This window comes from Cnephaeus nilssonii (assembly GCF_951640355.1).
Source record: "Cnephaeus nilssonii genome assembly, chromosome: 4".
NCBI lineage: Eukaryota > Metazoa > Chordata > Mammalia > Chiroptera > Vespertilionidae > Cnephaeus > Cnephaeus nilssonii.
The window spans coordinates 89142549-89163677 of record NC_137075.1 but is presented as its reverse complement, the minus strand read 5'-3'; the positions used below and the strand labels follow the sequence as shown (position 1 = coordinate 89163677).

General features: G+C 57.4%; 1 protein-coding gene across 1 annotated transcript; it reads right to left on the bottom strand.

Annotated features, from left to right (window-relative positions):
- Positions 1-1325: 1325 nt before the first annotated feature.
- VASH1 (vasohibin 1) lies at positions 1326-20895 on the bottom strand. The gene is made up of 8 exons (XM_079769951.1): positions 20086-20895; positions 19285-19665; positions 14097-14185; positions 12871-12927; positions 11268-11342; positions 8265-8646; positions 6327-6439; positions 1326-5472 (listed from the first exon to the last, which is right to left on the bottom strand). The coding sequence occupies exons 2-8, from the start codon at positions 19579-19581 to the stop codon at positions 5400-5402; spliced, it is 1086 nt and encodes a 361-aa protein (XP_079626077.1). The 5' UTR covers positions 19582-19665; positions 20086-20895; the 3' UTR covers positions 1326-5399.
- Positions 20896-21129: the final 234 nt, after the last annotated feature.

Genomic DNA, 21129 nt, shown 5'->3' with positions numbered 1-21129 from the left:
CCTATCATCATCCCTGCCCTCGACACATTGGTCAAGATGTCAGGTCCTGGCAGATAGGGTGGCAGAGCTTCAGCCTCTCACGTTCAGGGCTCTGAGAAGTGCTACCTCCATCCAAAGGCCCACCCCAAATCATGTGCTGAAAGTTGGCAGGCACCTGCTGGGAGCCTGACAGCAGCAGGGTGGCAGGCCATGCGGAACCTCCGGCAGGTTGGGTTCTGACCCTCCCGAGCCACGATATTTACCTCTGCATCAGCTCTAAGCAGCCAAGCGTGTCCAGCACGAGCCTGTTCGACTCGAGATGCTCGCCCCAGCCCGTACCCAGCTTTCATTTGCAAGAGAGCAGCCCCAGAGCCGCTGTGAGTCCATCTCCTGGAGCCCACCCAGAGACCCTAACTTAAAGGTATTTTAGCGGGATTGAATGTGTAAATGACAACATTGCCTTTGGGTAAAGGTGTTGGTCCTAGTTAGTCCCAAGTTCTGTTACCTATATTGAAAGGTGCTTTTTGGTATTAACCTGATTTGTATGAGCCTGTAAGTAACAAAACTGCACCTATTTCATGGTGTGGCATCTGAGACATTTGTGGATTCCATCGGACGGCCTCTCCTCTTCCCAGCTGCCATGCCTCACCAGCACACACTGCAAGTGTGGGAGCTTGCTATGCTAACACTTCTAGTTAGGACTTCGTGGGGATTTGCTGGGGTAAGAAGTAGGAAGCATTCCACCTCTTACAAGTCTAGGTTTCACTCTCAAGCTGAATGAAAGGAGAGCAGGAAGAGGGGAGGAAGGGTTAAAGGTGAAAAATGCTTCCGGGTCTGAAAGATATTTCTGCGCAAGCTGCTTGCAACTGTTTGGGCTTATCTTAAAGCGTGGGAAGGGGCCCAGAGCCAGAGGGATGATGCAGCGGAACGGGTGACGGATGGACCCAGACGTGTTTTCCAAAGCTGTGGCTTTAACTGCCATAGATTCTGCACTGGTAACTGTGATGAGAAGGGACTTCAGGTCCCTGTTGCTATGGTTTCCTGAAATAACCTCATCTTCCAGGAGGACATTCACCCTTCCTCTGTTCTGGAGGGACTGACTGCTGGGGATGAGGAGAGGAAGAGCAGGGCTCTGGAATGTATCCTGGGAGCAGACTCCAGCCTCCCTGCGGGGACCAGGCTGGCTGTGCGAAGGAGAAGGGGTGCACTTAAGCCAGCAGGGAAGTTCTCCCCAGTTAGGATTTACAAGAGCTCTGTGGCTTCAGCAGGCTGAGGGGGGCAGACTAGGAACCCTGAAGTTTCATCCTGACTGCAGGGGCTGTGGGGCTTCCTGTTGGCTGGTTTGGGGCTCCCCTCACCTCCGGTCAGGTTCTTCCCGGAGACGCCGAGGCTGACGGTGGCCCAGTGGGCTCCAGCCCCGGCTCCCAGAGGAAAGGAGACAAGGCTTGCAGGTCCTGGTTCCCAGCCAGCCCATGCAGCCGGAGCTGGGGAGACTTTATTCATTTGGGGAGGGTGAGAAGGGAATGAGACAAAGTGTAAAAGTGGAAGGGGAGGCGCAATACTGATATGAGAAGAAGGACAAAACTAGTACAGCACGCAGCCCAACACAAACTCAAGGGGAAAGGTCGGCCGCCATCTCCAGGCCTGGGGCCATGCACACCCGGTTCCCTCTCTCATCAGATTTGAAGAAAAAGTGGAACTTGGGACACTGGAGCACCAAGACGGGGTGAGGGTCAATACTGATGGACCTGCAGCTAGCACCACGGCAGCCCTGCCTGGCCTGGGCAGCCCGCCCCCTCCAATCCCACACTCCTCCCCACACTCCTCGGAGGACCTCCCTGTTGCACTGGGAACAAGGGAAGTGGGGATGTGAACACCATGGAGCTGACAATGCAATCAACAGGCCAGCCCAGCTCTCGCCTCCCTGCGCTCAGAGCCAGAGGTGGGCTGGGGATGCTCCGTGGCTAAGCCAGAAAACAGCCCAGACAAGAGGCCCAGGCGCACACAGGCCTCTGGGAAGGCTGCTGACCAGAATCAGACCCATCCCAGAACCAGGAAGTCGGGTCCCAGCTGGGAGGGGTGAGTGTGAGATGACAGGGCCGAAAGCAGACATGGCTCCTCTGGGCTCTGCTCCTCAGACCCCTGGCCCTAGGCTTCACCATTGTACCAGGGCTGGGGCTACTGCGCTCCCCACTTAGCCAGGCCTGTGAAGGATGGGGTGGCCGGTGTGATGGGTGAGGGTGACTATGTGTTGAGGCCATGGGAGGGAGAGGACTGGCAGTTAGGGGGGTGGGCAGGCTCTCTAAACCCAGTTTCCTGGCACCAAGCACAAGGAGCCAGGCTTGGGGAGCAATCACCCCCCACCCCACCTGACCCACCTTCATCCAGCAGCTTTTTCTGACTTCACCTTGACCCCTCAGCCAGCGGCCCACACCCCAGGGGCAGAGGAGCCCACACTGAGAGCTGGAAGGCAGTCCTGCGTCAGGGGGAGCCAGGCTGCTGGTCCTCACAGGAAGTGAGATGAGGTGATACTGAGGATGGTGACTAAGGCCTCAAAGTCCCTGCCTCTGCCTCCCCAGAAACTGTAGCCAGGCCGGCCCGGAAGCAGAGCCTGTGTAAACACGCCCGGAGGGGAGGAGGGGTTGCTACATATGAGAAAGAGGAGTTAAAAATAAATTAAAAAGCACCACTGCATCCACATCCCCTGTATCCGTGGTGGTCTCCACAACCCCCAGGTCTCAGCCAGGAGGCGGGGTGCTGGGGATTATCAGCTAGAATGATCAGCTTGCCCCTCACAGATAGCAATCGGGGCAGGACCTTCATTCTGCTTCCTTCTTCCCAGGGGGCTCTGGAGTGGAACCTGTGGGTTGGAGCATCCTTCCAGGCTTCTGTTCTGGAAGCAGCTTCCCCGTTTCCCTGACCCAAGCTTCCAGCTCCCAGCTGCCCTTGTGTGTCTCAAGCCCTGTGGTCCACTGGGGCAGGTGGGGCCACTTCTCTGCTGAGCGGCCTGCATGAGGCATTCACATCCAGACCTGGAAATGGCCTCGTTTTCAGCCTCGTGCCTCCCAAGTGAGCCATCCCCGTCTCGGGTGAATGTGGCAACATGAGGACCACCACCCCACTCCCTGAAAGCTGGATGGGACGGTGAGTCAGGGGTCACAGTGGCCCTCACTTGCTCTGGCTGAGGTGTAGCCCAGGGGGCAGGTTAAGTACCTCCCCAGGGACCGGTAATCCATGAGGAACCCCAGGGACTGACCAGCTGGCCTCCCTGCTGGGCCTGGCTCTGGGCTAAGAGCTGCTGGTTTGAAGAGCTGCCGGCCCCTGGTGCCACTCCTGAGGCACACTCCCATTAGCAATGAAACCCTGTCTCCCTTCTTCTTTCTTTGCTTCCCGAGTCCCATCCATCTCCGGAGCAGCTGAGAACTGCACTCTCGCTACTCCTCTCCACCCCCTCTGGTGACACAGCCACCATGGAGTCTCTGGTGTGTGTGTGGTCTGCAGGGAGAGTGAGGAACATGGGACGCTGCCCACTCCGGGAGCCTCCGCAGCGAGGCCCCTGCCCTGGCCCGGCCAGCCCTGGGAAGCCTAGGGCTTTCACATTTCCCTCCTCAAAGCACGTCCGTGCACTTCTTCCCAGCACAAGCTCTCCACTTCAGAGATTACAAATAGGCATTCTCTTTCATGTTGGTTTTTAAAACTTCCTGAACTGATTGCCAACATTTAACAATCAGAATATTTCACATAAAAATTCAGAGTCCTGGCCTCTGAAAATCTCAGAAAATCTGGCAATGCAGGGCCTGCACTCTGAGAACAACTGAGCAGCAGTGGCTGCTTTAATGGGGCCTATGCCCTCTTTAGTTTGCCACAGTCCCCACCCAGCCCTGCAGTCCTCCTTTTCATCACCTGCCTGGCCCTGTGAGGTTATCTGAGTTTACAAATCTAGTTCTGATCCTCCCTTTTCCATGCTCCCAGCCCCTCTGAAGCCTCATGACAGCTGCCCCTGGCTGAATCAGAGCCTCTCAGTTAAAATTAACCTTAATGGTCCTCCCATCCAGCTACCCTTCCATAACCTGAGTCCTCTCAACCGCTTTCTGACAAGTACTAGTAGCCATCTAGTCATTGCCTAAATCCCTCCAGCAATAGGGAACTCACTGCTCCCCAAGGCAGCCTGACTCTAAATTCTCCCCCATATCCTTTTCTCACGTACACCCTCCCCCCCCCCCCCCCGAGTTCTCAGACTCTGCCCCTCCTCAGGGGCCACACTGCACCCTTGTCCTCCACCTCCTTGTTGCTTAAAACTCTAGAACCTTCCCCCAACCCTACCAACCTCTTTCTACTACCTCTCACCTGCCCGCCAGTTCTCTCATGCCAGATGGGAGGGCTGTGCAAACCGGCTGTTCAGGTTCTTCCCTGACTGATCATCACTGGGACCCCCAAATCTAAATAGGCTGCTAGATGAGGGGAGGTGGACCTGGGGCACAAGCATTCTGACCAGGTCTTCATTTCCCCACAAGGGTGAGGTAATGGGAGGGGGGAGGAAAGGGGACAGACCCAGGGCTGAGTGTATGTCCCCAGCCACAGCTCCTGGGCCCGCCAGCTCTGTTCAGTCCCCACAGTCATGCTGAGCCCAGTGCAAATCTGGGCCCTCGGCACCGCCCAGACCTCTGCAGGGAGCCCAACTTCAGCAAGAGGCAGATCTGGGCTAAGTAAGAGGGGGTAGGAGCTGGGGAACTCTTCCCCCAGTGGTTCTCTCGTGGGCTCTCCCTCAGCCCTCCAGCAGGGGGCGTGCCAGTGGTCAGTCCTCAGAACACCGTCTGTCTGCGGGTCTGCAAGGTCACGAAGGCTCTCCTGGGCTGTGGACTCGCGCCCTTGGGGAGATGTCACTGTGTCAAGCTCCTGAGATGGGCAAAGACCTCTCCCAGGATGTTTCCTACCCTGCTTCCTTTTCCCTGTGTCAAGATGCCGCCAGGGCAGGTGGACGTGGAGAAACACCTCCACCCTCTGCCGTCCTGCCACAGGCCTTGTGGGCTCGGAGATTTCCCCTACATGGGATGGACCCACATCCCAGAGTCGCCAGGGGCAGGGGAACCAGCAGAGCCAGCAACGCCCCCTCACTCAGCCGCTTGGCAATTAGTTCTCCCAAGCACAGGCCTGCCAGCCGTCGGCAGGTCCATCACATTTTTAGTTCTTCCCAAATACCATAAACTGTAGTTGTCAAGTTAAAAACTCCAAGTAAAACACTAACTGCCTCTCGGCCCAACGTTGGGAGCTTGGCCCCGTCCGTGGGAGGGGCAGCAGCCTGGGTGGCTGAGCTGGAACACACTCTTCCTGCCGCCGCTCACCTTCCCCAGGAGCCAGGCTGGTTCTGGCAGGCGATCCTGGCCCCCCAGAGTGGGCGAGGCCGGGTGTTGCCACCCACTTCACACCCGGATCTGGTACCCATTGAGGTCTGGCATGGCTTTGGGCTCAGAAGGCTTCTTCTCACCCGAAGGCCTGCAGGGAAGAGAGAGCAGAGGGAGGAGAAGGGTGAGTGGTCCGTCAGGGATGTGGGGGAGCAAGTGGAGGCTGCCCCTGGGACCTCCCTGCTCCATTCTTCGTGGTGCCCAAATGCAACAGTAGAGTCCACGTGGGGGTGTGCTTCTGGAATCCCGGCCGGTGCTGTCCAGAGTGTGGACCCTGCGACCCCTTAAGGCTCCTGCCCTCTGCCGGAGGTCAGCTAATCCGGCCACAGCTGGCTGTAAAAGCTTCATGTGTAAACCCCTGTGAGGGGACCCAGTTCTCTAGATGGAAGTGAAAGATGCTGGGTATTGGAAGCCTGGCTGGTGCCCCTAAATCACACCAGACAGGTGGCTCCTGAATGACAAGGGTATTGAAAGCAAGAGCCAGACTGGCAGGTAGGAGACAAATCGGAGGTGGTAGCCTGGCATTTTAATGGGATATTTCTGCCATCTAGATAGAGGCAAAAACCACAGACTGGCAGGGGCAAAAGTTCTGTCCAAAGCCGCCGCTACCTGATGTTCACACCTTTCCCAGCAATATTCTGGGAGAACCTCTGTCTGGCAGGGCCCAGGCCTCCTCTTCTCCCTCCCACAGGCGCTGGCCTCAGACCTCTCGCCAGGGGCCAGGGTAACCAGTGGGCCAGTGAGTGCTGCTTTCTCTGGGGAAACGGGACTGCGTTGCTGCTGGGAGGTGTCAACACACAAACACACAAACCCACCCCCCCAAATCACCTCTCTTCAGCGGGGACAAAAGAGAACAGTGGGAATGAGAAAAGTGGGGTGAAAAAAAGTTGGATCCAGAAGATGAGAGGAAAGGAGAGAGCCTTTTCCCGGCCCCCCGTCACTCACCGCCTTTCGCTGCGGCTGTTCCTGCGGTGGGGGCTGGACTGGCCCCGCTGTGGGGAGGACACGTCCTTCTTCCGGTCCTTGGTCGGGGAGGGAGGGCCGGTCCCTTTGCCAATCTTGGGGGGGAAGAAACAGACACTCGTTCCAGGGCTGCCGCAGAGCCTGGCCTGCTCGGTGGGAGCCACATGCCCCAAGGCTGCACTGGGTGGACCCAGGAAGCTCAAGCCACCACTTTGCCCAGCCTCCCGGTCTGCCCAAACCTGTTCCGGGCACTAAAGCTGCCAGGGCAGGGGGCCCTCAGCAGGGCTGCTCAATCCCAGTCACCCCTAAGATAGTGTGGATGTGGGGGGATGTCACGGAGCTTTCGTGATAAGAGACCCCCGAGAAAAGGGCCATTTCCCCACGCCAGGCAGACGTGCCAGCTGGGGAAGAGGCCCATGTCTGAGCTTTGGGCTGGGATCCTTCCAGCCCCAAGGGTGACACTGGTTATCTCTAGCCAATCAGAAGCTCAGACTGGTAGCTATTAAGAAACAATTGAGGAAAGCAAATGAATTATCCTTTATGCAGGACAATCAGCTTGATCTGAATTCTGAAAACATGGGGTACACCGTGGGGGTGCTGGAGAGAGGCAAATACTATGGGGACTCCTCAGCACCGAACAGACTGAAAATCACAGCACTAAAGACGAGGTAACCATTGGTTTCAACTCGGGTCCAAACTGCTCCCTTGAAGGTGTAAAAAACTCCAGCAGCAGGAGCCAGGGAGCTGGGCAACCGGCGCTACAGAGGGAGGGCAGCTCAGGGCAGCGGAGAGCGGCAGGCTGGCTGCGGCCTGCTTCTGCCCTGGGGGAAGGTGCTGTCACCCAGAAGGTCATGGCCTCGGGCTGGCAGGGCAGGCTGTGGGGAGCATCAGTGCATGTGAAAGTACTGAGGTCATGGTTTTGGCACCAGGCTGCCGGGAGGGGCAGATCACAGCACAGCAGTGACTGAGCAATGCGGAGGGGCTGAACCCCAGGAAGGGCCTGGCAGGCCCCAGGGGAGGCACCCTCAGTCCAGGGGGACTGAGCGAGAGGTCAAGATTCTGTCCACTGTCAAGCTCGGGGGCAAACTCCTCAGCAGCTCAGCCCCCCTGCTCAGGGGGCAGCAGCCCCTCCCACTCCTGCTCATTGGGGTGGGAGAGCAGAAGGAACTACTATCTCACTGTCTTCCCATGGTCTGACTTCCTTCTTTTTCTGACTTCCTCCTAGTCCTTTACTGGAGGGCGAGTGTGTGTGAAGGGTCAAGAGTCAGGATGGCTCAGTGGTTGAGTGTCGACCTATGAACCAGGAGGTCATGGTCCGATTCCCGGTCAGGGCACATGCCCGAGTTGAGGGCTCAATCCCCAGTAGGAAGCATGCAGGAGGCAGCTGATCAATGCTTCTCTCTCATCATTGATGCTTCTCTCTCCCTCTTCATTCCTCTCTGAAATTAATAAAAATATATTTTTTTAAAAAAGAAAAAAAAAAGAGGTAGGATGCATGGGGGTGATGGAGGCCCCCCTTGTACCCAACCCACCAGTCCCTCCATACAGGCCCTGACTTCCCACCTGTGGATCTTTACTCAGAGATCTTTATCCTCCTCCTGGAGTTCCCCCCCCCCTCCCCGTCCCCCCAAGTGTGAAGGCCTGCCCTCTCCCCAAACCCAGCTCTCTGGCCGCCTCCTTCCGGAGCCTTCCCTGGCCTGCCCGCCTGAGGGACTGTCTCAAAATAGTGACCTCTGAGCAAAGACACTGCTGAAACTTCCCACCCACCAGCTCCTCCCCGCTCCGCTGGGGTGGCAGTGGGGTGGGTGAGGGGTGATGGCATTCCCGTAGGAGTGTCCCTCTAGGAAGCGGCAGCCCCTTTACCTCCACCCCGGGGGAGAGGGCCTTTTCCCCGCGGGCAGGGTGGGAGCCCACACTGACCTTGAGCCGCATGTCGCGGGCGTGCCGCTCCAGCTCCTTGCGCAAGTCCTCGCGGCCCAGCCTGTCCACGTCCAGCACCGAGTGCTTCCACTCGATCTGCTCCACGCTGTGCGGGTCGTGGGACACGCACTGGCCCAGCTTCACCTTCTTCAGCACGTGCCAGCAGCGGCCGTAGGCAGCCTCGTAGTCCAGCACGAGGTCGCTGAGCGTGCGGAAGGCGGGCGGCTTGTACATCAGGTCCTCGCGCCGGCTCATGCCCAGGGCCCCGTAGCGGCCCCCGAAGTTCACCCCCAGCACGATGTGGCGGAAGTAGTTCCCTGAGAAGTAGCTCTTGAAGCTGATGGGGAAGCGTTCCAGGGTGGGCATGCTGTTGGTGAGGTAACTGGCCATGTCAGCTCAGCTAAGGAACCAGCCTGGGTGAGGCACAGGGCCAACTCGTGGGGCAGGACTGGGGCTGCACGCCCCCCACCCCAGGGACAGTCTGGGTGAGGGGCCCTCGTTCCTGACACCATGCTTTGCTCACCTCCATATCCTGTTGTCTAGCCTTGTGCCTGGCATGCAGTAGGTGCTCACTAAACGGAATCTCTAAGGGGCAGGGCTCTCAGTGACGAGTGTCTGCTGCTACGATGTCAAGCACCATTCACAAAATAACAGCTAATAGTGAGTCCTTCACTCCAAACCGCAGGGCTCTCCAAAGTCCTTGCGGCTTAAGGAGGCATGAGAGAGGCCTGCTGGCTGCACCCACTGCCCTCCTTCTCCCTCTCTCCTTCCTTCCATCAGCCACACACACTTCCCCTCACCCCTGCATTGTCTCCCAGATGCGTTCTCACGTGGTTTTTCTCTCTCATGCACACATTTCCTCACAGATGCAGACAATCCTGTCCTCTTTCACTCCCACTGCTCCTCCCCATACACACTTACTGCCCATCGCCCTGCAAATAAAGCCAAGCCTGTTCCCACAGCCCCGGAGGCCCATGCCGCCGGGCCCCGTGGCCCACTCCAACCTCCTCCTCGCTCGCCCCACTTGCTCAGCCTCCCCATCCACCTGGGTTTCCCACCAGAGGACCTTCTGCACTAGCTTTTGCCGGAGGGCTGCTCCCCACCCGCCCTGGGCTGGCTCCTTCTCGTGCCTTAGGCCTGGCCAGCCTCACTGACCTCCCTTTCTAAAGCAAGTCTGCTCGACTCTTCCTTTTCCCCACGGCACACTCACCCCAATCTGTAACTATTTTATTTCTTTACTTGCTTTTTTATGGCTTACAAACTTCTGAGAACTGGGACCTTGTCTGTCATGTTCTTTGCTGTATCTCTGGGACTCAGCGTGGAGGCAGGCACGTAACAGTCACTCAATAAAACTCTTCTTGAACGAATGGGTAGAAGATGAGTGAGATAAAAACTTAGAGTAGATACTGTGTACAGACACTGTGCCAAGTGTCCTACATGTACCCACCCATTCAGTTGTCCTAGCAACGGCCATTGTCCCCCATTTCACAGAAGCTGCGAGACTCTGAGATGTTGAGGAACTTGCTCGGGGTCACACAGTAAGTAGGTGAGAACTAGGATTCAGGACCCCGAAGTCGGTGCCCTCAGTCATTACCATACTTCTGAGCGACTCCTTGCAAGTGACTGAGGACACAGAGATGTGCACGGCACAGGCTCCGTGCAGAGGGTGAGCGCAGGGACTAAGGGACTAAGCATGTGTGCAGCGACTAAGGGAGTGGCTGTGGGGCCAGTGCAGGGAGGCCCTCCGCCCGATGGGGGCTGCCCTGTTTTCTTCCTGCCCACGAGCCACCAGGTAACCCAGGAAAGGCCTCTGAGATGGCGTGACCCTGCGTGGACCTGCTTCTATGTGTCGGGGGAGGGGAGGTGTCTCCCTCCTTCAATGTGGGTGGGAGCCCCACTTTGGTGTGTGACCCCTGAAGGAGAAGCAATATGGGGTCAGGAAGGAGGCGCTGGTAGTGGCCTGAAGTTCTCGGGCTGGCCTCACCCTCGTCCCTGCAAAGGACCCTTCAGACAGGGCAATGCTCATCAGGCTCTGGGAGGACCCGCAGTCTCTGTATAATCTAAGGCAGCGATGCTATGGGGGAGGGGTGGCCCCCTTGGCTTCAGTCCTGCTCGGAGAGGCTGTGCTCCTGCCCTCGGACCATCTTCTCCCCGACCTATTCCAGCGAGTGGACTCCTTATTCCGTTAGGCACCCTCCCCTCATCCTCTCTGCACACGGAGCCAGGTGCCTGCCCCAGAGGGGCAGGCAGAATATTTAAAAGCCTATGGTACTATGGGAAAGGGGGGATGTGAGGGATACACAGAGATGAATCGAGATTGGCCCTGAATTGGTAAAACTGAGTGCTGGGCACATGGGATTTATTATATTGTTCTATGTTCATACCGGCTTAAATTTTTCTATAGTAAAAGAAAACGACAAAAAAAGGGCAAGGCTCCTGCACCAACCAATCAGGTCAGAGAACTGGCCCTATGCACCTGCCTCCCCACCCTGCCCTAACGGGAGGCTTATCTCCCCACCTCGGGGCCAAGCTATAGGTCCCAGCTCTGCCCTTTGGGAGGAATGACTGAGAAACCCTACTTGCTTTCCTTTTTAAAGGCAGGAAGTTCTGTTCCAAAGATCCCACCCATCATCTTCACAAATCACCATGCCCTGGAAATGCCAACCTGTTGGCATTCGCCCTGCTTTTCCGACTGTTTGGTCCTTGGAAATGGCACAGAAGCCTTTGTGAGACAATGTGCCCTGATCTAGGGGTCAGAGAACAGGTCACAGTATCCACGTGACTCAAAGGAGAGCTTCCCAGTAAGCCTGGGAAGTTAGCCACTGAGGCATGGGGGACCGAGACCCCCTCAAGCTCCTTCACTTTGGAGCCAAGTTCAAGTGCTGGGAAAGCGAGTTGTGAGGGCCCTGGAGCCCATTAGCCCCCCCCCCCCCCCACTTCTTTCAGAGGAGGAAGCTGGGGCCCGGAGTGTGCCTGCCCCCTCCCAGGGCTGAGGAAGGATACATTCCCAGGATCACGGCTTCCAGGCATTTGATTGGCAGAGCCTCTTTGGTCATTTCCTTGGCCAGGTCCATCAGCCTGGGGGCAGGGAGGCAGAGCCATGAGGACAGAGCCTGTAGCCCTTTCCAGTGGGGGAGTGTCAGGAGGGGGCAGGTGGATTAGAAATGCTGGAACAGAGACCCTTCTCCCATCCAAGCTGCCTCAGCTCAGGCCCAGCACCTCCCTTCCCTCCCCCAGGTCCATCCTGAGCCAGAGAGGGTATACGAAGAGGCAGCCAACCAAAGATAAGGAAGGAGGTCCCTTCCCTTCCCTCCTTTCACTTCCTCCTCCCACCGCAGGCTCCTGACCTCTGGGGGCGGGAGCATGAATGGAGAGCACACAGTCACAGACAGCCCTTTGACAGCCACTGGAGGGGGTGGGGGTGGGGGTGGGAGGCCTTCTGCAGTCGTGGTGTGGGGGCCGGTGGGAAAGCGTGCCATGGATGCTGGGCACCTTGGCATTGATCCTGTCCCTTCTGGAGCACGGTGGATGCTCCCGACCCAACCCTGATGTCTCTAAAGAGCTTGTAATTGATTGCAACTGCTCCCACACGGCTGGCCAGCTGCCCGAGTCCTGGACATGGCATCTCGGGCGGTTGGCCCGGTGACTCCCCAGCCTGTCCTGAACTTGGAATTCAGGCCACTTTAAGACAGCCTGTTCCTGAGGCCTGGTTCCTCCTTCCGCCCGGAATGCTGCCTCCAGGTCTAAGAATGCAGCCTGGCCTCTGGCTTCTTCGCCCAGGACGGTGCTGGACTCCTCCACCCACGAGGCTGGAGTTAGGCCTGTCACTCCGCAGTCAGGACAAGAGCAAAGCTTTCAGGGTGAGGGAGGCTGCCTTGCACCAGGGGGTCATTGAGGAATTTAGCTAATAACCCACTTAAAGCATTCTTCACTGGAAAGCGGACATGGACAGGCTAGGGGTAGAACGAGATGTAAAAGCCACATTAATTTTTAAAACACAGGGCTTTAAGCCCATGGACAGCTTTGGGCTGAGCTCCCAGCCCCCCCCCCCCCCAGGCCCAGTGAGGGGGGTGGCCCTCACTCCTCTCTCTCCTCTGTCCCGGGGCTTCCCCAGGGCCAAGCCAACCAGGGGTCTACCCGCTGGGTGGTGGGTTAGGAAGTGAGAGATGAGGAGGGACCCCGTTGCTTAGACACAGGGCCTTGTACTAAAGGACCAGAGTAGTCCAATGAGGCAAATGGGGTGACCACAGGTTCCCTGCGATGGGGGAGCTCTCTCCGGCTAGGCTCACCTCATTGAAAAGAAAACAATAAGGCTTCTACCTGGGACCACCCTGTCATTCCCAAGACAAGCAGGGGGGGGTGCCCATCACCCCCAGCTCAGCATGGGAGCCCGGTGTTCATCTCGGCCCCAGGTCCTCTTCGTGGCATCCTGGGGCCCCTGCGGTGTGCGGTGAAGGAGATGGGGTGCAGGGGACCCGCCTCTGGGGCCTGCTCCCTGGGAGAGGCCCTGCCTGCCTCACAAGCTTCCACCCGAAGGCCCCGAGGCGCTCCAACCCGCCGAGGAGCACTGTCCGCCGTGGCGGAGGGACCGCGCGCCCACACTTACCCTGTGAGGGGTCTGCTTTTCTTGATTTCAAAGAACTGGGTCCCTGTGTGATTGTACCTGCGGTGCTGGTTAAGGGCGGCCCGGCTTGGTCTGGCAGAGGCATGTCCCACCTCCCCACCCATTCGTCAGACCCTGGGCCCAGCACTCCCAGGGGTGCAGGCTGGGTCAGGACCTCATAAAGTATTTCTTGAGAGGAACCTGGGGGGACGCTGATCATCTGGAGGAGCACAGCACATGTGCTCCTCCTTCCCCGTACGGCCCCTCTCTGTCCTCTCTATCCTCTGTGGTTTCCACCTTGCTCTCCCCCCCACCCCCACCCCCAGCCTCTCCTCCCAGGAAGGGAGCCGTGGAGCAGGCAGCCAGGCCAGCCAGGGCTGGGAAAGCGGCTGGGCTTAGACAGCCGGGAAGCAGCATGAACCAACAGGAAAAGGCTGGTGTGTGTGTGTATGTGTGTATGGGGGGGGGGGGGGGGTCCAGTGTGGCTAAATTGCTGGGTGCTGCTCCTGGGCCACCCTCCCGTTTCAAGGCCGAAATTTCCCCACTGACAAAGGGAGAGCTGGATCTGATTCTCAGTAACCAGCCTGGCTTTCTCCCGCTTAGGGCCCGGTCCTTCCATTTCTGCCTTCCCTGCAGCCGGAGGGGCTGGGGGAGAGAACCCAGGACATACAGGGCAGAGAGCAAGAGGGGCCCAGAGCAGGGAACCCGTGGGGTCTGGGCTCAGGGGGTCCAGCTCTTCATTGCTGGGCAACTGGCCCCCTGCCAGGGAAGAAACAGGCACAGAACTGGGAGAACATGCCAAGATGTGGATGTCACCTCCTGGAGCATAAAATCCCTTTCCGCTTCTACCTGTCCCCCCACCCCGACCCCCACTGCCTTTAAAACTATTAGTTTTTTAAGTTCCCCTCCCTCCTTCTGCTGGGCTGGATGGACAGCAGAGGAGGTCTGGGCTAGTGGACCTAGACGGGGCCACGGCCAGCAGGTAGCGCAGGAGACGTTTGCCCCATCACACGGAGAAGGAAGCGGGTGGCGAGAGTGGGTCTGCCATGCACCACAGGCCCTGGGCTTGCTTGCACAGGCTGGGCTTGCCCAACTCCAGGGGCGCGAGCTGCCCTGTGAGCTGCGGCCTGGGCCGTGGCCGATGCTGCTCTGCGGATACCTCTCCAGCCCAGTGAAACAAGCCCCGCTCCGCCTCTGGACCAGCAGCCGACCCTGGCCTGGGAGGATACTGCAGCTCCCTGATGTAGCGCTGCACGGCTTCCAGGCGCTCAGGGACCGGCGTGGAGGGTGGGAACGTAGGCACAGTCGGTACGGGAATCTGGGGACAGAGAAAGAGCCCTGGTCACAGAGGAAGGCTCCCCAAAGCTTCCAGCCCCCGGAAACCCAGATTGCCCCCCAGAGAAGCCAATGCCGAGGGGGCCTCCCCGCTTCCCTCCTACCCTGAGCCTCTCTCCTTGGCAAAACCCTTTATGGAGGCTCCGGCCAGGCCTCCCCCATGGCCGTTCCTCTCCCTCCCGGCACTTAATAGCATTCCTAATTTGGAGCTTCTGTTGATGTTCCGATTTTGTTTTCTTTAATAATTTTAGAAAAACACAGGTTGACTCACCGACTGTTTTGAATCTTAAATAGCCAGCGACTCTAAGGCTCAACAAGAATGTCAATGTTGCGGTTAAGTTCATTTGGATGTGGGGCTGGTTCTGGTTCAAGTGCTGGATCAAAGCCGGTTGACCTGGTGTCCCGTCCTCTCAGGGCCTGCCCTGGGCTGGGGGAGCACTCCAGCGAGGGATGAACACCCCCAACCCCCGGCAGTAGGTGCTACCCACCCCTGTCATGGCACATTGACCAGGCCTCCAGCTCCTACCCGGGCTGGACTGCGGGGGTGGCAGGCAGAGGGACACGTCGCGACAGGTCTTGCTGTGGCTCTACTTGCCACGGTCTAACCACTTTGGAGGGGTTTCATGGAGGCCCAGGAGCCCTGGTTTCCCTTCCTGCCGGCGCCACACCCAGAAGCAGCCCGGTGACCAGGCCACCAGGCAGTCCTCCCACCAGGAGGGGATTTCCAGTGCTCAGCCCAGAAGGGGAGAGACGGGGCGTCAGCAGGCGCCTCCTGAGGGCTGGACGCTGCAAGGCTTGGGCTGCGAGGAGCTAGGTCAGAGCTGCAGACCCCTGAGGCCGTCCCCTCAACAACCAGGCGGTCTCCAGGGCAAGGGCCACCATGCCGGTGTGGGTGCTCGGAGCCCAAATCCTGGCAGTTTGGCTGCAACAAGTCAGCGAGGGAGGAGGCTGAGGGGCACCGGCTGGGTCCTCTGGGGCCACAGAACAGGCCTCTTTGGGTAGAAGAACCAGATTTCTAGGAGCAAGTCCCACTCCTCTGGGCTCCCAGCAGGGCCTCCGAGGCCACACCACTGAGGCTCGGCGGGAAGGCGCTGTGGCCAGCTCCGGGACCCAGGCTGACGCATGCAGCCACTGCAGACAGCGCAACCCCTTTCTTCCGAATGGTCACACAAGCATGCACTCACCCGCTCAGAAACAAATGAGCAAGTTTCTGTACGGCCCACCGGCCAGGCCCACTTTAGGACTGGCAGCCTGGATCTGCCCTGACACCCCTCTCTCCTCCCAAATCAGGAGCCATGAAATGCTTCTCACTGTTGAGGGTCGGGGTGCAGTAGGGGTGAGTGAGCTTGGCTTCCCAGACAACTCCTCCTCCACTACCAAGGCCCAGGGTTAGCCTTGCTGCAGGAACCCCCGAATCCTGAGCTCTGTTCAGTCATTCCCCCGGCGAAGTCCATCTCAGTCCAGCACATTAGGGAGGCTCGGGGAGGGAGGACAGCTGAGTGTGTGGGCAAGAAGCAGGAGAAGCCTGGAGGTTGCAGAGTGGTTCCAGAACCGGACTATCGCTGTCTAATCCCAGCCCCGCCATCCACTGTCTGGCATCAAGCTCCCTAATGAGTCTGTGCCTCAGACGCCTCGTTTGTAAAAGGGGCACCATAACAGAACCATGATACCTAACTGGGATGCTCATGTCAAGGCCTTAGAACAGGCTCAGGCACACGGCAAAGCTCAGTTCCTGCTGGCTGTCACTGTTACTTCCGTGTGTGCCAACCACTGGTCAGCACATGCTGGCTCGACATCCAAACTTGTATTCTGTAGGAGCCCCGTGGCCAGAGCCACAATCAGAAGGCCTTCAGCAGCTGGCTTTGGGAAGAGTGGCCACTGAGCTTTTAGAGATGATGGCAGCCTAGAACACCAAGGTGAGATTCTTATGAAGGAGCACAAACTGTCCCTGGCTCTGGGATCCTTTTAGAAACGGCTGCCTTTTAACATACTGGTACCATCCTTTTAAAAGACGTTTCTCTACAGCGCCTGTAGGGTGTCTGCACCCTCAGTCCTTGCTCCGTTTGCTGGGTATGAATGATGTGTTCACCCGTTTCACAAGCTTTTACTTCACCAGTTCCTCCCGACATCCTCGGAAAAGGATATTGCTACTATCCCCATTTTATAGCTGAGAAAACGGAGGCACAGGAGCCTGCAGACCTTCCTCACAAAAGGCATCGTGGGAGAGCCAGGATGTTAACATGGTGCTGCCTCTGAGAGCAGAGCTCTCTCTCTTTATCACACTACACGGCAGGGATGGCAGGAATCCCAGACTCAACAACCTGCAGGGACCACACGGGTAACAAATGGGGAAGGCAGGCTGGGAGTGAGTGGTGGGGACTGTGGCCAATGGGGGGAGGGGGAACCACCCCTCAGCTCCAGCTGCCACTGCCATGTGTGACTGCAGATTCTCTGTACCCAGATCTTCCTCTGAAAAGATGCCCAAAATCTGGATCTTCATGTGAAACCTCCCAATTTTAAATTTTAGCTCAAGGGTCTTCTAAAACATTGTGCTGTCCCAACAAAACACCTCTTGGGCCCACCATGGTGTGACCTCTGCAGAGAATGCCAGCTCCAAGGACGTGACCAGTCGGGAGCGGCCAGTCCAGTGGTCAGTCCACTCTGCTGGCACGGTGGGATCCAACCATGGATGCCTCCCAGACTCCGGGGCTGCTTTCTACTCTGGGCCAAGGCCAAGGAGGAACCCCACACAGATTGGGTGGGTTTTCTATCTGCAACACTTTTTTCCTGTGGTTTGAGGAGGGGAAGTTTTGGATTTTCCCAATCTTCTCACAAAATTCCCGTGACACTACCATACTCCTATTGGCCAGGATACACACTCCTCCGCCGACAACAGCTTCAGTTCTTCATTGGTATCTTTCCTATGCATGACGATGGTTGAGGATGACATTATAGACCAGTCCCTAATGAACTCATTGATTTTTTTTTTCCTTCTTTTTTAGTCTCCAGAACCATTCACATTTTTCTATAACATGGCTTAGACATAAACAAGATGGCTGGAGAGCTGTCTGCTAAACACCAACTTGTTCATGTGGGAGAAGCACGTGGCTCTGGCCTCATGAGCTCATATGTTCTGAGTGATGAAGGACATGCAAAAGGAAATGAACACCCAATAACCAGTATTGGTTTTAGGCTTTAGTTTGGCAGATGTTTTAGTACAGCCTCTCACTTAACCTTCACCACAATCAACCCCCGGTGACAGAGGAGAAAACTGTGGCTCAGATAGGCTCAAGGGACCTGTTTAAGGTCAGATAGATAGGTGAGCAACCTGGACCCAATGGTCATATCCTTTGACTCAATACTTTCTCTTCTAGGAATTTATCTCAAGAAGATAACCAGAGACGGACCCCCACATTTACATTTTAAAATGTTTGCCACAGTGTTCATTTTAAGAATACATTATAGGACAAAATGTCTACGCATAGTAGATTAGCTAAATAAACGCTAAGTTAGTAAGAGGGCAACTGTATAGCCCTTCAAAATCAATCCACATTTTATTTACTCAGGAAACATCAGGCAGTTGCTCAAACTCCAACCTCTGAATTCCCTTTTCCCAGAAGGTAGTTTCTCATGGCTCTACCCGTAACGTGATAAAAACAAAACAGGACACTTGTCTCGAATCCACTTGAACTGCCACTCTGCCCAGCCCCTTCCTTCTCACCTGAGCCATCAGGGCTAACCTCTGGGTTCTGATCTCTGTCCCAAGAGCTTTTCTTTGGGGATTTCAAGCCTCTGCTTCTTTAGTTAACTTGACCATAGATGTTAGAGAGAAAAATCAGGCATGTGTTTCCACTGTACAGCACGCAAAGGCTCCAGCACCCTTTCACTGAGCAAGCACATATAAATGCCTGTTCTGTGCCAGGCACACAGGAAACCTTGGAAAAACAAAGAGGAATGAGACACAGCCTCAGCCTTCGTGGGTGACACCACTGAAGACAGCCGTCATGGAGGACTTCCAGCCGTGCACAGAAAATTTATTTAACTTAACTCCTCTCCATAGGCCTTCTTTTTAAAAAATATATATTTTTATTGCTTTCAGAGAGGAAGGGAGAGGGAGAGAAAGATAGAAACATCAATAATGAGAGAGAATCATTCATTGGCTGCCTCCTGCTCGGCCCTCACTGGGGATTGAGCCAGCAACTGGGCATGTGCCCTGACTGGGAATTGAACTGAGACCGCCTGGTTCATAGGTCAACACTCAATCACTGAGCCACTCCAGCTGGTTCTTTTTTTCTTTTTTAAAAGATTTTTTAAAAAATTATTATTGCTTTGTATAGAGAGAAGAAGGAAGGAGAGGGAGAGAAAAACATTGATGTGAGAGTGAAACATCAGTCAGATGCCTCCTGCACGACCCCCACCAGGGATCAAGCCTGCAACCCCAGTATATGCCCTGACTTGGAATCGAACTGGCAACCTATTGGTGCATGGGACGACACCCAACCAACCCACACCAGCCAGGGCACAACTAACTGTCCCCATCTAGTGTCCAGCAGAGTAGATGACCTGGAACCCGAAGGCCCAGTTCTACCACTTACTGGCTATGGGACCCTGAGTTCTGACTTGAGTTTTCATATTTCCCATCTGGAAAATGGGCCTCAATCTGCACTTACTTCACGAGACTGTTGGGGAATTCAGTGAGATAACACATGAAAACGTTTTTTCAATATGTGAAGCCCTGTATCCTCCTTAATCATTCATTCTCTCTCTGCCCACAGTTCTCTGGTTTAGCAAATAAGATATCAATCCACATTATGTACCTGTCAATCTGCTGCCCTGCCCATAAAGCACGGGCATTTTTAAAAAGACAGAGGAGGGCCTCCAGGAAATGGGGCTGTGGGCCTCCCAGAACCACCTCAGCTGCAGCTGGGAGAAAGTTCTGGAAGGCACAACCTGCCTGTATTTTTAATCTTACCATGACAGCCCCCTAACCCCACCAAGCAAAGTGTGGCTTTGGTCTCTCAACCTCAAGGTCACGAAAACCCAGATCCCCCACCCTGCTCCCAACACACACACCCCCCTCACCTTGGGCAGGTCCATGGCCCCTCGGATCCGCTGGGCCACCTTTTCTCCATCGGGATGGATCTTGGCCACGTGCTTCCACATCCTTTCCCAGGTGGCCTCGTCCACAGGCAGTCCACCCCGGTTGACATAGAAGGGGACACCTCCATCCCGCAGGTCCTCTTCCCCTTCCTCCTCTGGCTCATCATCTCTCTGGGCTGATGCCCCTTCGCTGGTCTCCAAACGCCTGGCCCCAGGGGAGGCAGCAGAGGCAGTGGCCGGGGCAGCACCGCCCCCGATCACCTTCTTCCCTCCTGGCATCCCCAAATCCTTGACAGGGGCCGGAAGGACGTCTCAGAAGACAGGGAAAAACTGGTGGCTCACAGGAGGCCTCCCACACACCAGCTGCAGAGATAACACATGGCCAAACAGAGTACAGGCGCCTTTAAGAAACCAGGGCGTGGCTCCGGTACAATAAAATACTACTCAGTAATAAGAAAATCAGTGCCTCAGCGTGCAGTGGGGGACAGAAGGGGTTAGGGGTCCGGGGTCATCCTTAGAGGCCTTGTACTCTTTGAGAAAACGGGATAAAGAGGGAACACCCCAACTTGGCAGCCTTCAGAAAGCACCCCCATTTGACAGCGAGAACAATGACTGGCAGCAGTCTGGGCTTTCAGAGAGAACAGTCGGGGGGAAACTGAGGCCCGACAGCTCAGACCTGCGGCCACGGAGAGGGTCAAGGCACGGATGCCCACGCTGACTGGGCCCCCCGGGTTCTAGTTTTGGAGAGAACAAAGTCCTCCGCAAAATACCGCACGCTCACACCTGCGCGCGCTCCTGGGCTGGGGGGTACCGAGGCGACTTCAGGCCGCATCAGCTCTGAGCACGGACCCCCAAACCCCCGGCCGGGGGCGGCGAGGGGGCGCGATTTCTTCACCGTGACCAGTCCGGGAGCCAAGACTCGCAGCTGGCGGGGTGCGGGGAGGGGGCACGCGCCGACGCGCACATTCCACGCCCGCAGCCAACTCCCCGCACAAAGTGGGCTTTGTCTCCGCCCTGTCCCCTCACTCCCTGGACGCTGCAGCGGAGCCCCCAGAAGGGGGAAGGGCGGGGCGGGGCAAGCCGAGGCTCGGCGGATCCGCAGCCGGGCACGTCTCAGCAGGCGGAAAGCGGGCACCCTGCGCGGCGCGGCGCCAGCCCAGCCATCGCGGGGCGCGGGTCCCTTTCCGGGGCCCGGGGTTCAGCGGCTTTGCCCCGTGCGGCGCGCAGGGGCCAAGCTGAAGTCACCGCGCTGCAGGCTCCGGCTGCTGGGTCGCCGCCCGGACTGGCTGCAGCATGGGCGGCGGCGCGGCCAGGGCGGGCCAAGGATGCTTCGGGGCGGTTCGCTCGCTCGGGCTCCTGCGGCCCCGGCTGAGGAGGTGGAGAAAGGATCAGCGGGGCGGGGAGGGCAAGTCCGCAGGCTCGCGCAGCTCCGGCCGGCGAGGGGAGCTGGATGCGGGAGATAAAGCTTGGGCGAGCTGCGCTAGTCCCCGGAGAGCAGTCCGCAGGGCGCGGGGTGCATGCACGGGCAAAGCCGGGCCCGCCGTGGTCCCCACCGCCCCAGGGCCCAGCTGTCGCCCGCCTCATCCCCTACCCTCCCACCGCCCACCCGGCTGGGCTCCGGCCCGCGCCGCGCATGCGCCCTGTCCCCCCCTTAAAGGGCCAGTGCGTTCCGCGGGTTCCGAGCCTCCCGCTCCAAGTTGCCTCTAGGACGGGGGTGAGCGTAGGCTTCCCCGGCACCCCTCTCTCCCGGCGCCGCGAAGCTGGTGCGGAGCTGCGGAAGAAGTTGACAATATGCCAAACGATGCAGACTCCCGGGCGATTCCGGGC

Bases quoted from the DNA above. Each gene is read 5' to 3' on its own strand.
- VASH1 (XM_079769951.1), bottom strand. From the start codon at position 19,581: ATGCCAGGAGGGAAGAAGGTGATCGGGGGCGGTGCTGCCCCGGCCACT. The intron at 14,186-19,284 runs GTGAGGGGGGTG...CTCTGTCCCCAG, and splicing joins GGGCCATGGACCTGCCCAAG to ATTCCCGTACCGACTGTGCC. The intron at 6,440-8,264 runs GTCAGTGTGGGC...TTCCCCCCCAAG, and splicing joins CCCGCGACATGCGGCTCAAG to ATTGGCAAAGGGACCGGCCC.